Raw genomic sequence first — 16,107 nt, 5'->3', positions numbered from 1 at the left:
TATATTCTGCATATATTTATTAACAGGATCATGACAGTAATTCTTTAATGTCTGTCTTCAGTTCCAATATAAGCCAGTCATAACGAGGCTAAACCTTCACCGAAATCATGGCATGGGATTGTGCTGGTTATTATAACACCTAATTGAAGAGGGATCAAATGTTGGAGAACACAGCTAGTGATGTTATCTTTTTCCAGTTGTAAAGCCAAGTGTATTTCTGAATAGGAATTCCCTCCCAGCTCCATGTGAGCCTTTCTCAATAAGACGTTGACCTGGATTTTGCAGTGGTAATGATGAAAATGTGATTGTTTGCTATCGTTACCCCACTCAAACTAAGTGACTCCAAGTTTGGAATTGTTTCCTAAGCTGAATGATGGGCATGTTGCTGGTATTCATTGCTCCTCCGTGTCCTGTAGTGATTTCCACTACCCCCTCCTCTCTTTGAGTGCAGTTACTAACCAGTGAGTTGATAAAGCTGTCTTTATGCTGTTAATCTTGTATGGAAAAGTTGCATGATGATGAATGAGGTTTCACTGTGGTCGTAGCTACTCACATTGGCCCCAAGGGTAAAATTTGACATTTCACGAATTTAGAATTATTTCATTATGATAAAATTATATATCTTAATTGTTCATAGAATTAAATTTTAGCAGCTTTATCAGATCTTCTATCTGAAAATGTAGATTGATGAAAACATTTAGTGCTACTTTTTGCTGTCTGCGTGAATACTGCAATATGATTGGTTGTGTAACCTACTTGCTGACATTATAGTTGCTTGACATCTGTAGATCCCTTTGACTTGGTGCCTGATTCTGAACTGCTGTCAGGAATGAGGAAATCCATGTCAAATACCTGTTCAGTCTTTGAGAGCAGCTTTCTTTGTAGCTGACAGATTGGCCTGGATTTTGGGGTCAGGAATAAATCAGCAGCGATGTTGAATTTGTTATCTATATTAAAACATAACAGCTGGTGTAAATACTGCTTATATAATCCTAGAAAATGTCTGAGGGAAATGAAGTAGATATATCAGCAACATTTAAGAAGCATTCAGACAGAGCCATGAGCAGGCAGAGAATGTAGGGATCTGCACCACACTCAGGCAGATGGGATTAGTTGAGAATGGCAACAGTGGGTGCAGACCTGGTGGGCTGAAGGGCCTGTTCCTGGGCTGCTGTTGTATTTGGGGTGTGGGAAAGGTACCCTTTTTTTTTTTTGAAATTTAAGTAATATTTCCTCAGCACCTGAAATTGGACTCAGACTATCAAGAGAAGCTGTGGTTGAGTGAATATTGAAAGAGAGGGGCTTAAGCCAGAGGGTGACTTGTAGAGAAATTTGAGGAAAACAAAACATGAATGAATGGATGGAATATTTACTTTAAAAAATTGTCTGGAATCCTTGAAAATTTGGAAAGCTGATTTTAAAAAGTGGAGTCTTGTGTTAATGTTATTCCTAGCTGTCCCAATGTGATGGAAAACATTTAGGTAATCTGTAGGGGATGACCTGTCATGGGAAACGCAATAATGTTGCTCCTTCATGAAATAATACCTTGTTCTTTTCTCTGCTAGGTTTATGAAATTTTAAAAAGAACAACTTGCACCAGGGCAAAATACAGCATGGGTAAGAGATTCCTCTGTCCTTTCCTTAACAGAAAGGCACAGTGCTACATTTCATCTCTATAAATGGTCACTAAGGCAGCCAGTGAGACTGATGTACTGTGTCTGTTGAAAGCACATACTCTGTCACGAAGGCAAGTACTAATGCCAGTTGAAATGTAATTTTTGCAGTTTCGTGTAACTGACCATGTGCTGCTACTCATTGGGTTTGCCAAGTACCTTCTCCCATGTTCTGAACTCGTAAAAGGACAAATATCTTCACACATTATTTTCACACCGAGGTTCCTTTTAAGCTCTCATCCAAATGTCTGAATAGTTTGATTGTGATAATGAAGTTTTTAAGCCGTGTAGTGTAAGATAATTCTCCTGTGTTTAAAGCAGCATCTGTTTCCTCATAGGGATCACTAGTCTGATTGCCAGTGGAGTTTACACTGCAGCCTACCCTTTGCATGATGTAAGTAATACTGCTCCATGATTGACCTAATGGACAATAAAATGTGTTACGTTCCTTGTGGTACAGCCATGTTGAGCAAGTGTTGAATGAAGTGAGGCTTGTGTTACGAGACTCCATGAGACTTGTGGAGAGCAATGGCAAGTCGAAGCTAGGTGAAATCCCAGCTCAAGGTCTTATTAGAATCAAATGTATGTGTCAAATGAGGAAAGAAAAGATAATTAGTGCCTTTCCTTTGCAGAACAACAGCTTGATTCATAATTAGCTGGAACAAAATCCAATCACTGGCTTCAAAACCCAGTACCAGTTTTAGCAAGTGATGGCCATTTTAATACAGATTCCCTAAGTGCTTCTCTTTAAGGAAGGCAGTCCCAGAGGACGCGTCAACTTTTGGGGAATCGTTCCATTTGTTGTCCTGCTATGCAATGTGATCCATTGACTGCATCTCCATGTCCTCTCTCCTCGCCCCACCCCAAACCCTCAATCTGCCTGATGCTATGGTGCCTCCAATGTTCTGCTTGTGTTGGCCTTGGGTATTTTACCAGCCTGTTCTTCAGTTGCACCCGTTCATTGTGGGTGGATATTAGAAGGAATCCTTCTCATGAGGTTGAGTCTCTGAGTATCATGGACTTGTAAACACTTTTTTTTTCCAGACTTATTTTTAATGTTTGCAGGTTAGATTTGCATAATTTTTCTGCCTCCTTATTTAAATCCCTCTTATTGGTTTTTAGCTTAACCTTTTTGGCCTCTTCATTGTGAGTGAGTTAATTGAGATGTTTCTGCTAACTTCACTTTGCCTTTCACACAAATAGATGTGTCCTTTAATTAGCAACAATGCAATATAAATTTGGAAATTTTTCGCATTTTTAACCTTAGGAAAACATTAGGCTTTTTAAAAAGAATTTATTTTCATGGTATGAATGAAAGAGGGGTGGAAAATTACAATATTAATTCATTTCCTTTGCTCTCCTGTAGGGTCATTATGTTGGTGATTCGACCGAGCAAAATGATAGGAAGGTAGGTGAGATTTTGACCTAATAATGCCAGTGCTGAAATTTTAAAGTGTAAATGTCTGAAAGACGTTTTCCTCCTGAAATGTTTTAATCAGTTCAACAATTTGTCAAGAATATTGATTAAAACAATAGTCAACATGTTTTAAGAGGTGTCTCCTTGCTATGGAGAATTTTACCATTCTTCAGTCTACGAATGATTCAATTATTGAACATACTTCAGTGATTGTGCTTTAGAGCACAGTTACACTTATCTCCATTGTGGAGGCATGGGTAGGTTTTTAAATACAAACACTGAACTAAATAGAGATAAATCTTGATGTCCAAGGTGGAGGGTTAATGGGTTAACAAGGTTGAAAAGCAGTCATTATGTAGAACCATTTAACAATATTGGAAGCATTCAGTATGTGAGGTCAGTTTAACAAGGTGAAATGCATTCATTATGTGAAGCCAGTGTAACGGCAGATGGCTTAATCTTTTACTATTGACACTCACTGATTGTAACGGTCACCCAGTCGATATGTATGTTGTCTTATCTGGATGCTCTTCCTTATAAAATGGCTAACTAGTTGATTGAGAAACTGCTGTTCCAGAGAAGACTGTGAACTTGTGTCCCTCTAGTTCTGGACATAAGCAATCATTCTCTGTCCCTCCCAGGGCCCAGAATAAAGATGGAGGTAAAACTATACTGTCGGAGCGTTTTGGTTTGACGGGGGTTGGGGGGGGGGGGGGTAACGGGATGACAGTTAGGTGCAACTGTGTCTACAATACTGTTTCTTGGATGTAATCTAGTCAAATTAATGAAAGTGGTTTTCAGTAATCTGTATTTTGATTGAAAGTTTGTCAGTGCATCAAGATTCTACTTTCCATGACAAATTAGATCCACCAAACATGAACACTGCATCACAGGTTTGTTTTCCTCGGGGAATGTTCAGCATAAACACACTCCAATCCCCAAAGATAAAGGAGTAAAATTCCAGAAGATTGTATTTATCACCTTTGAGCCCTCGCACACTCAACATGTCTATCCCCAGTGAAGCTAATGTCTGTTCCCACTAGTGGACCCACTCCTCCATATCAAAAACTTCCAATTTCATTCTCTGCCTTTTTTTTAATGAGATTTGAGCTATAGGGAGAGATTGAATGGGCTGGGGCTATTTTCCCTGGAGTGTCAGAGGCTGAGGGATGACCTTCTAGAGGTTTATAAAATCATGAGGCATGGATACGGTAAATAGAGTCATAGAGCTGTACAGCATGGAAACAGACCTTTCAGTCCAACCTGTCCACGCCGACCAAATATCCCAACCCAATCTAGTCCCACCTACCAGCACCCGGCCCATATCCCTCCAAACCCTTCCTATTCATATACCCATCCAAATGTCTCTTAAATGTTGCAATTGTACCAGCCTCCACCACTTCCTCTGGCAGCTCGTTCCATACACGTACCACCCTCTGCGTGAAAAAGTTGCCCCTTAGATCTCTGTTATATCTTTCCCCTCTCACCCTAAACCTATGCCCTCTAGCTCTGGACTCCCCAATCCCAGGGAAAAGATTTTGCCTATTTATCCTATTCATGTCCCTCATAATTTTGTAAACCTCTATAAGGTCACCCCTCAGCCTCCGACGCTCCAGGGAAAACAGCCCCTGCCTGTTCAGCCTCTCCCTGTGGCTCAAATCCTCCAACTCTGGCAACATCCTTGTAAATCTTTTCTGAACCCTTTCAAGTGTCACAACATCATTCCGATAGGAAGGAGACCAGAATTGCATGCAATATTCCAACAGTGGCCTAACCAATATCCTGTACAGCCGCAACATGACCTCCCAACTCCTGTACTCAATACTCCGACCAATAAAGGAAAGCATATCATGGCACGGTGGCACAGTGGTTAGCACTGCTGCCTCACAGTACCTGAGACCCGGGTTCAATTCCTGCCTCGGGCGACTGATTGTGTGGAGTTTGCACATTCTCCCCGTGTCTGCATGGGTTTCCTCCGGGTTTCCTCACACAGTCCAAAGATGTGCAGGTCAGGTGAATTGGCCATGCTAAATTGCCCGTAGTGTTAGGTAAGGGGTAAATGTAGGGGTATGGGTGGGTTGCCCTTCGGCGGGTCTGTGTGGACTTGTTGGGCCAAAGGGCCTGTTTCCACACTGTAATGTAATCTAATCTAATGTAATCTTAAAAAAACGCCTTCACTATCCTATCTACCTGAGGCTCCACTTTCAAGGAGCTATGAACCTGCACTCCAAGGTCTCTTTGTTCAGCAACACTCCCTAGGACCTTACCATTAAGTGTATAAGTCCTGCTAAGATTTGCTTTCCCAAAATGCAGCATCTCTCATTTATCTGAACTCCATCTCCTATGATAAGGTCTTTTCCCTGGAGTGAGGGAGTCCAAAACTGGAGGGCATAGGTATAGGATGAAAGGGGGAAGATATAAAAGGGACCTAAGGGGCAACTTTTTCACAGAGGGTGGTGCGTGTATGGAATGGACTGCCAGAGAAGTGGTGGAGGCTGGTACAATTGCAGCAAATAAAAGGCATCTGGATGGGTATATGAATAGGAAGGGTTTGGAGGGGTATGGGCAGGTGCTGGCAGGTGGGACTAGATTGGGTTGGGATATCTGGTCGGCATTGAAGAGTTGAACCAAAGGGTCTGTTTCTGTTCTGTACATCTCTGACTCTGTCCTTTTCACATTGAGATGAAGCCAGGAGGGAACGAGGGAGCAAGTTCTAGTCTCCACTGACCCTCCATGTTTGAAGAATTCTTCAGTTTGGAAGAAGAGTCACTGGACCCGAAATGTTAATTTGGCTTTTTCTCCAGAGATGTTGCCAGACTAGAGTTTTCCCAGCTATTTGTGTTTTTGGTTCTGACTTCTAGCATCCACAGTCCTTTAGTTTTGTTTGTTCTTCAGATTTGAAACTATACCTCTCATTCTTTGTTTATCTTCTAACATATGCAACATCTGTGAATCAGTTTTTTTTACTTTGAGTAAAATAAAATCATATTTGTATTTTTCTGACTGCAATGACTCCACATAGGAGCTGCAATAGGTTGTTCAGTCCTTCATGCCTGCACCATTCAATAAGATAGTGGTTGATCTGGCTGTGGTCTCAACTCCATCTTCCTGTTTGACATCCATAACCTTTTACCCTTTTTTGTCTCTCTCATCTATCCATCTCAGCCTTGAATACATTTGAAAAAATCAGCCTCCACTGCCTCCCACTCTAATGGCCATCTCATTCCTCCCTTTAAAAGGGAGAGTTTTATTCTGAAATTTATGTTCCTTTGTTTCCTTCTCACCTACTGAAGGAAACTCCTGGGATCTACCCTGATCCTGTCCCCTCCAATCTGTTTCATTTAAACTCGCGACTTCTTCCACACAACACAATGGAGGGTATTCTCAATGTGAAGGCGGGACTTTGTCTCTACAAGGACTGTGGGGCAGTCGGTCTAACCGATACTGTCATGGACAGATGCATCTGCAGCTGGCAGATTGGTAAAGAGGAGGTCAAGTATATTTTTCCCTCGTTGGTTCCCTCCCCACCTGCCACAGACCCAGTCTAGCAGCGATGTCTTTTCGGACCTGACCTGCTCCATCAGCAGTATTGCTGCTGAGCCACTGTTTGTGCTGGAAATTGAAATCCCCCCCCCCCCCCCGATTACATTTGTGCCCATACCGTCCTCCGTGTTACTCAACTTGGCGGGGTACCAATTCATCAGCTGAGGGAGGATGGTACGTGGTAATCAGCAGGAGGCTTCCTTGCTAGTGTTTAACCTGAAGTTATGAGACTTAATTGGATGCAATGTCAATGTTGAGGACTCCCACAGCAACTCCCTCCTTTGAGGAAAGGCTATATCTGTATTGGAGGCTGTTCAGTGAAGTTATATTGGGCCAATATCTGGAATGGGATGGCTTGTTTGGAGAGAGAACTTAGAGGGTAGGCTTGAATCTGCTGGATGAAAATGAGGACTACACATGCTGGAGATCAGAGTCAAGATTAGAGCGGTGCTGGAAAAACACAGCAGGTCAGGCAGCATCCGAAGAGCAGGAAAATCGATGTTTCTGGGCTTTTGCCTTGAATCTGCTGGAGTTAAGAATGAGAGTAAACTCCACTAAAACCTACCATCCTGAGGGATCTGAACAGGGGAGGTGTGGAAAGGATGGTTTTTCTTATGGGAGTATTTAGAATTTGGGGCCCCTTTTAAAATAAATTGGCTGAATTCTCTTTGAGGGTCATGATTCTTGGAACACTCTTACTAGAAAAGAAGTGGAAGTAGAACCTTTGGATATTTTAAGCCTGAAGTAGGAAGATTGTTGTGTAAATAAGGGGTGAAAGGTTGAGGGTAGGCAGATACGCAGATTTCAGGTTGAACGCATCAGCAATAGTCTCTTTGAATGGCAGGAAAAGTTTGAGGGGTTGAATGCTCTGCTTATCAGTCACTGCTTTTGATATCCAAGCCTTAGCAAAATGGGTCCAAGGGAATCTGGGAAAACTCTCCAAGGTTGGAGTCATACCTGGTGCATAGGAAAATGGTCATTGTTGGTCAGTCATTTCAGCTCCAGGACATCGCTGCAGGAGTTCATTAGGGTAGTGTCCTAGGCCCAGTCATCATTAGATCCTTCTTCAATTACCTTATCTCCATCACAAGGTCAATCTGATGTGCACTGGTGCTGAAAATTGTGTAACATTCACAACTTGTCATCAAGTGAAGCAGTGCACGTTCAGATGCAGCAAGATCTGGGACAATAGCCAAGCTTGGGATGGTATGTGGCAAGTAACATTGGTGCCTCACAAATGCCAGGCTATGACCATCGCAAGTAAGAGACAATCTAATTATTGCATCATGAAATTCAATGGTGTTGTTATTGCTGAACAACCACCATCGACATCCTGGGGGTTACCACTGACCAGAACCTGAACTGAGCTAACTGTAAATGTGCCACAGTCAGATGCTAGTAATCCTGCAGCGAGTGATTCAGCTCCTCTCTGCCATTACAAGGAACAAGTCAGGAGTGTGATGGAATACTCCCCACTTGCCCCTGGATGGGGGCAACTCCAACAACACCCGAGAACTTGACACCATCCAGGACGAAGCAGCCTGTAGGATCGGCTCTACAGCCGCAAACATCCACTTCCTTCACCACTGACACTGAGTAACAGCAGTGTGTATATTCTACGAGATGCACTGTAAAAATTCACCAAAGCTCCTCAGACATCACCTTCCAAACCCATGACCACTTCCATCTAGAAGGACAAGGGGCAGCAAATAGGTGGGAATGTCACTACCTGCAAGTTTCCCAAGCCACTCACTGTCCTGACTTGGAAATGTATTGCTGTTCCTTCAGCATCACTGGGTCAAAATCCTGAAATTCCTTCTGTAATGACATTAACACATGGCCAGTAGCAGTTCACTAAGGCAGCTCATCACCACCTTCTCGAGGGCAACTTGGGATGGGTGATAAATGCTGGCCAATATTCCATGAATAAGTTTGTAAACATCCAGATCGACGTGTGCACAGATGAAGAGTCAATGTAAGCTCCATGCAAAAATGGAACTGGTGGCAGTGCAGACATTTCTTGCACACCACCTACTGAGTTGTAGGTACCCATTGAAAATGGTAATGCGTGACTCTGCAATCACTGTCAAACCCAGCACATGGTATGGCTTGAAACTTCCATATCTATGACTCCAGTTTTTCTACAAAGCCACTCCCTTGGTCATAGACATTCTGTTGTGCACACCACAGATCCAGTAATGGGAAACAGAGTGGGCATTCCCATTACCATGTAGAACATAGAACATTACAGCGCAGTACATCTGTTGTGCCGACCTGTGAAACCAATCTAAAGCCCATCTGACCAATACGATTCCATTATCATCCACATCTTTATCTAAAATCCATTTAAACGCCCTTAATGTTGGAGAGTCCACTGCTGTTGCAGGCAGAGCATTCCATGCCCTTACTACTGAGTAACGAACCTACCTGTGACATCTGTCCTATATCTATCATCCCTCACTTTAAAGCTGTCCCCTCATGCTCGCCATCATCTGAGGAAAAGGGCTCTCACTGTCCACCCTATTTAATCCTCTGATCATCTTGTATGTCTCAATCCACCACCTCCTGTCTGATGAAAATAGCCTCCGGTCCCTCAGCCTTTCCTCATAAGACCTTCCCTCTATACCAGGCAGCATCCTAATAAATCTCTTCTGCACCATTTCCAATGCTTTCAAATCCATCCAATAATGCGGAGATCAGAATTGCATGCAATACTCCACCTGATGAAGGAGCAACACTCTGAAAGCTAGTGCTTCCAATTAAACCTGTTGGACTATAACCTGGTGTTGTGTGATTTTTAACTTTGTACACCCCAGTCCAACACTGGCACCTCCAAATCAAGAATCCTACCATTAGGACTCTGTATTCCTGTTGCTCCTTTCAAAGTGAATCACCTCACATTTTTCTGCATTAAACTCCATTTGCCACCTCTCAGCCCAGCTCGGCAGCTTACCTATGTCCCCCTGTAACCTGCAACATCCTTCCGCATTGCCCACAACTCCACTGACTTCAGTGTCTGAAGCGGAATGACTGAACATCCAATAGATTCCATTCTTTACTCAGCGAGTTGTGAGTTCATGGAATGCCCTGCCAATAGCAGTGGTGGACTCTCCCTCTTTATGGGCATTTAAGTGGGCATTGGATAGGCATATGGAGGATAGTGGGCTAGTGTAGGTTAGGTGTGCTTGGATCGGCGCAACATCGAGGGCCAAAGGGCTTGTACTGCGCTGTATTCTTCTATGTTCTAGAAAGGTTGAGTCCAACATCCAACTTGGTGGAATGTGGAATCCCAAAAAATTGCCAGTACAGGCTCCAAGGGCTGAAGGAGCTTTTCTGTGCTGTGATTCTATAAAACTGTATGAACATTACATTTCAGATCAGCATCAGACCATTCAGCCCCTAATACCTTCTGTACCATTCATGAAGTTCCCAGTTGTGATTTCAGTTGCGTTGTCCTGCCTGACCTTAATAATCCTCAACTTCCTAGTTTCTTAAACTACCTACCTCAGCCTGAAATGGATTTTAAGTACCCGACCTGCATTTATTCCCTGCTGAAAAGACTGCTACGTTCTACAGACTATCAAAAAAAATCTCTGCCATAAAAGGGAGATCTCCTTATCGTCAACAAGTGTCCTGGAGTCTTCGTATGGCCCACAAACTAAAACCATCTCCTGGTATCCACCCCATTCAGTCCATCCATCAACTAGTGCCCAGAGCCAAGGCTGCAGTGAGGGCAAACACCAAAAGGCATGGTGGTACAAAAGCAGGGGACCAATCAGAATCCCTCTCCAACTTTTTAAAAAAAACAATAATTCTATTGCTAACCGAATCCAGGTTTAAGACAAACCAACTGAACCAACATTCTGAAAGTGTACATCAACCACCAACATCATTAAATCTGGGCCTATAAACAAGACATCACTGCTTTTCAGAGATCTCTACACATTACAGTTGTGCAACACTTCATTTAAGACATAATGTTGTTTTCTTGTCATATAGTCTGATTCTTTATCTGTAACATTTAATTATAAAGGGGCATTGTAATGAGGTATGTGTACTTTTAAGTAGATGTATCCTTAAATTGCTTTCCTTATGTACTACCAGGTGAGGCCACACCTGGAGTACTGTGCAGTTTTGGTTTCCTTACTTGAGAGAGGATGTACTGGCACTGGATGGGGTACAGAGGGCATTCACCAGGTTGATTCTGGAGTTGAGGGGGTTGGCTTGTGAGGAGAGACTGAGTAGACTGGGATTATATTCATTGGCATTCAGAAGAATGGGGGAGGATCTTATAGAAACACATGAAGGGAATAGATAAGATAGAAGTAGAGAGGATGTTTCCATTGGTGGGTGAAACTAGATAAGAGGGCATAGCCTCAAAATTAAGGGGAGCAGATTTATGACTGAATTGCGAAGGAACTTCTTCACCCAAGGATTGTAAATCTATGGGATTCCCTGCCCAGGGAAGTAGTCAACACTACTTTAGTAAATGTCTTTAAAGCTAAGATATCTTTTGAACAATAAAGGATTTAAGGATATGGTGAAAGGGTGGGTAAGTGGAGCTGAGTCCAGGAAGAGATCAGCCCTGATCTTATTGAATGGTGGAGTAGGCTCGGAAGGTCAGATGGCCTACTCCTGCTCCTTGCTGTTATGTACCTTGCCAGGATGTCACGTCTTAGTCCCTTCACAAGAAGCAGGAGTGAAGTCTGATGAACTATCGAGGAAGAATCTGGGACTATTCTCCTTGGAGGATAGAAGGCCCAGAAATTGAGATTGAAGATTTTAAAATCATGAGGGATCTGGACAGAGTAAATATTGAGAAACTGGTCCCCACTATTCAGAGGATCAGTAATGGAGGACTTATCTGAAGTATTTTTTTAAGTAGTAAAATGATGAGGTGGGTGTTTTTCAGTGTGTGGTTAGGGTCTGGGAAGCACTGTCTGAGAGTGGTGGAAGTGGGTTCAGTTCAGGCATCCAACAGGTAATTGTGTCCTTAGTTGAAAAGGAAAGTTTGTGGAAGGCTATGGGAAGGAGTCAGGAAATGGTACTGGGTGAGATGGTTTGTTAGACACAGCAGGTATGATGGGCTGAATGGCCTCCTGTACTGTAACAAACCTGTGATTCTGTTTCCCCTGTTAGCTATTGTTTTGCCAGTCTCTCGTACCGTTGCCTTGAAGAGAAGCACTTTGACCTGTAATCTTGGGACATTTTAACTGGCAGAAATAAAACAAAACTGAGGTATTAGGAAAAATCAATGAAATCAACCCCACACAATGGGGAGAGTGAGGGAGAATTGCCGGGAAGAATGTGAAGTAAGATGGAAGGGAATTAGGGAAGTGGCAAAGGAGAATAGGCACCTGATGGAAGGAAAGCTGTGGCACCAGCTGAGAGAGTTCTGGGTGGTTGTCATAACAGTAACTTGTGGTGAACACCTGAACTGACCTGATACTGGCTGTAAAGAATTGGCATTGGTCTCCCAGCCTGTTGTCTCCCCCAACGATGGGAACAAAGTGTTGAGGATTTTAATGCCCTGCAGTAACTGCATTTAGAAGTATTGCAGTTCAAAAATATTCTTAGTCTTTCTGGTAATGGGCCAAGCAAAATTCATATTTTTGTCATCCTTTTTTTTACTTTAACTTAATGTTCAGTAATGTTGTTTCATCTGAAATCTCAACTCCTCCCTTGTATTCTTTCCAAATCCTTCAGGCTCAGTGTCTCTGAGCAGATATAATTATTTCTATGGGACGTGGCATTTAACCACCTGCATCTGCGGAAATGTAAATTTATTATTAGTGATGTTTTATCTAACTGTACTGAAGTTGTGCACGTTCCAAAAAGCCTGTTCAATTTCTGTTGACCCAGATATATAACAATTGCTAAAACCATCTGCAGTACTGATCTTGAAGTGACATTCACCAGCTCAATTTTGAAGATATAAAATACAAAGCAAAATTAAGCCACTTTGTGCTGTTTTTCAACTGCAGCTAACAACTCATTTTGAAATGTTAATGAAAATATATATCGGCCAACTTTCAAGCACCATCAAAACATCATCTATTACATTAGGGTATGAATCGAAAGGACCCACGTTCTAATGTGGATTGTTATTCCATGGTCTACAGTGAGACACTGCAGTGTTAATTGGTCAGAAAAGTATCCTGAAAATATAAACCATTGAAAAGGAAGTTTAACATCATAAACAGTTGTATTAATTTCAACATGGAGAAAGATTATAATCAGGAAAGAATGAAATAGGCTAGAGTTCTTTGATCTGTTATGGGAGGGCTGTCTTATGAAGAGAAGTTGAGTCGATCGGGCTGTACATTTTAGAGTTAACTTTATTGAAACAGACACGATCCTTAGAGAAGCTCAACAGGTCTGGAAACATCTGAACAGAGAAAGAGGTGATATTGAATCCTTAAGCCTTCTGAAGTGTAGTTTCTCAGCAATTTTTTTGTTTGATTTCCGGCATCCCCAGTTTTTCAATTTATTATTAAGATTCATAGGAGACTTGTCAGGGGAGATGTGGAGAGGGAGCATGTAGGACCAGAGCATCCACTCAGAATAAGTGATCACTCATTTAAGACAGTTGAGGATTTTTTCTCAGAAGTGAATGAATCTGTGGAATTCTTTACCACTGGGGATTATTAAGGCTAGGTCATAAAGTATGTTCAAGGCTGAGAGACAGATTTCTAATCAATAAGAGGATCGGGATCCTGGAGGAAAAAGAAGGAAAGTGGAGTTGAGGATTACCAAATTAGTCATGATCTCATCAAATGGCAAAGCAGACTTTGCCTATATTTTTGGTAATAAAGGCCTTAGCTTTCTCTTCCACCAGAGGATATGACTAGTGACCCAATGGAGGTTTTTAAAAAATTATAAAGGAAATTCTATCGGGTGTATATATAGGGCAGATTCTCTCATGTAGAGTGTCACTAAGAGCCATAAATGTATTGTGTGACTGATAATTGCAATCAAGATTTTGGGTGAATCTGCTTTGTCAAAGGGCAGTTAGAATGTAAATCCATATGGCTGTTGGTAAACATACACTGGCCTTTAAAGACCGACTAAGTGAAGATTTTCTGGGTCCACTGCATTTTGTCATTTTATATAAATGATTTGGATGTGAACATTGAAGATATAGTTAACTGCAAACTTACCAACACCAAAATTAGAGGTATAGTAGGCAATGAAAAAGAATACAATGGAAACATAACCAGGTGGGCCAAGGAGTGGCAGATAGAGTTTAATTTAGATAAATGTGAGGTGCTGCATTTTGGAAAAGCAAATCAGGACAGGATTTATGCACTTAAGTTCCTGAGCAGTGTTGCTGAACAAAGAGACCTTCGCGTGCAGGTTCATTGTTCCTTGAAAGTGTAGCTGAAAATGTGTTGCTGTAAAGCGCAGCAGGTCAGGCAGCATCCAAGGAGCAGGAGAATCGACGTTTCGGGCATGAGCCCTTCTTCAGGAATCCTGAAGAAGGGCTCATGCCCGAAACGTCGATTCTCCTGCTCCTTGGATGCTGCCTGACCTGCGCTTTTCCAGCAACACATTTTCAGCTCTGGTCTCCAGCATCTGCAGTCCTCACTTTCTCCTCCTTGAAAGTGTAGTCACAGGGCGATAGGATAGGATAGTGAAGAAGGCATTTAGTATGCTTGCCTTTATTGATCAGAGCATTGCGTATAGGGGTTGGGATGTGGCATTGCAGTTGTACAGGATATTGGTTAGACCATTTTTGGAATATTGTGTGCAATTCTGGTCTCCTGTTGGAAGGATTCTTGTAAATCTTTTCTGAATCTCTTCAAGAATGTTGCCAGGGTTGGAGGGTTTAAGCTGTAGGGAGAGGTTGAATAGGCTGGGGCTGTTTTCGCTGGAGTGTCGGAGGCTGAGGGGTGAGCTTATAAAGGCTTATAAAATCATGAGGGGCATGGATAGGGTATATAGACAAGGTCTTTTCCCGAGGGTGGTGGAGTTCAGAACTAGACGGTATAGGTTTAGGGTGAGAGGGGAAAGATATAAAAGGGACCAAAGGGACAATTTTTGCATTTTCATGCAAAAATTGGTGTGCGTATGGAATGAAGGAAGTGGTGTGGGAGGAAATGGTGGAGACTGGTACAACATTTAAAAGGTATCTGGATGGGAACATGAATGGGAAGAGTTTGGAGGGATATGGGCCAAATTTTGGCAAATGGTACTAGATTAGGTTAGGATATCTGGTTGGCATGCTCATGTCGGACTGAGGGTCTGTTTCCATGCTGTACATCTGACTCTATAACTCTATTCTCATGGTGGAGAAAGTGAGGACTGCAGATGCTGGAGATCAGAGCTGAAAATGTGTTGCTGGAAAAGTGCAGCAGGTCAGGCAGCATCCAGGGAACAGGAGAATCGACGTTTCGGGCATAAGCCCTTCTTCAGGAATGAGGAAAGTTTGTCCAGCAGGCTAAGATAAAAGGTAGGGAGGAGGGACTTGGGGGAGGGGTGTCGGAAATGTGATAGGTGGAAAGAGGTCAAGGTGAGGGTGATAGGTCAGACTGGGGTGGGGGCGGAGAGGTCAGGAAGAAGATTGCAGGTTAGGAAGGCAGTGCTGAGTTCGATGGATTTGACTGAGACAAGGTGGGGGGAGGGGAAATGAGGAAACTGGTGAAATCCGAGTTCATCCCTTGTGGTTGGAGGGTTCCTAGGCGGAAGATGAGGCGCTCTTCCTCCAACCGTCGTGTTGTTGTGGTCTGGCAATGGAGGAGTCCAAAGACCTGCATATCCTTGGTGGAGTGGGAGGGGGAGTTGAAGTGTTGAGCCACAGGGTGGTTGGGTTGGTTGGTTGGTCCGGATGTCCCAGAGGTGTTCTCTGAAACGCTCCGCAAGTAGCCAGCCTGTCTCCCCAATATAGAGGAGGCCACATCGGGTGCAGAGGATGCAATAGATGAGGTGTGTGGAGGTGCAGGTGAATCTGTGGCGGATATGGAAGTTTCCTTTAGGGCCTTGGAGGGAGGTGAGGGGGGAGGTGTGGGCGCAAGTCTTGCACCTCCTGCGGTTGCAAGGGAAGGTGCCGGGAGTGGAGGTTGGGTTGGTGGGGGGTGTCGATCTGACGAGGGAGTCACGGAGAGAGTGGTCTTTACGGAATGCTGATAGGGGAGGGGAGGGAAATCTATCCTTGGTGGTGGGGTCCGTTTGGAGGTGGCAGAACTCCTCCACCTCTTTGGCCTCCTCCATCGCCAGACCACAACAACACGACGGTTGGAGGAAGAGCGCCTCATCTTCCGCCTAGGAACCCTCCAACCACAAGGGATGAACTTGGATTTCACCAGTTTCCTCATTTCCCCTCCCCCCCACCTTGTCTCAGTCAAATCCATCGAACTCAGCACCGCCTTCCTAACCTGCAATCTTCTTCCTGATCTCTCCGCCCCCACCCCAGTCTGACCTATCACCCTCACCTTGACCTCTTTCCACCTATCACATTTCCGACACCCCTCCCCC

The 16,107-nt window shown here is 43.3% G+C and overlaps 1 protein-coding gene across 15 annotated transcripts in view; it reads left to right on the top strand.

Annotated features, from left to right (window-relative positions):
• ano1a (anoctamin 1, calcium activated chloride channel a) overlaps nt 1-16,107 on the top strand; it is a 228,939-nt gene that overhangs the window by 89,911 nt on the left and 122,921 nt on the right. For all 15 annotated transcript variants that reach the window (XM_043705340.2, XM_087996249.1, XM_087996250.1 and 12 more), the window contains 3 exons: nt 1,566-1,617; nt 2,012-2,067; nt 3,040-3,081. In XM_043705340.2, coding sequence (XP_043561275.2) covers nt 1,566-1,617; nt 2,012-2,067; nt 3,040-3,081 — 150 coding nt within the window. The remainder of the gene's footprint in view (nt 1-1,565; nt 1,618-2,011; nt 2,068-3,039; nt 3,082-16,107) is intronic.

The sequence above is a fragment of the Chiloscyllium plagiosum genome, unplaced genomic scaffold (assembly GCF_037043375.1).
Source record: "Chiloscyllium plagiosum isolate Xiang-an unplaced genomic scaffold, Cpla_swu_hap1 HiC_scaffold_18, whole genome shotgun sequence".
NCBI lineage: Eukaryota > Metazoa > Chordata > Chondrichthyes > Orectolobiformes > Hemiscylliidae > Chiloscyllium > Chiloscyllium plagiosum.
The sequence above is the reverse complement of the archived record's forward strand: the minus strand, read 5'-3'. Positions and strand labels throughout refer to the sequence as shown.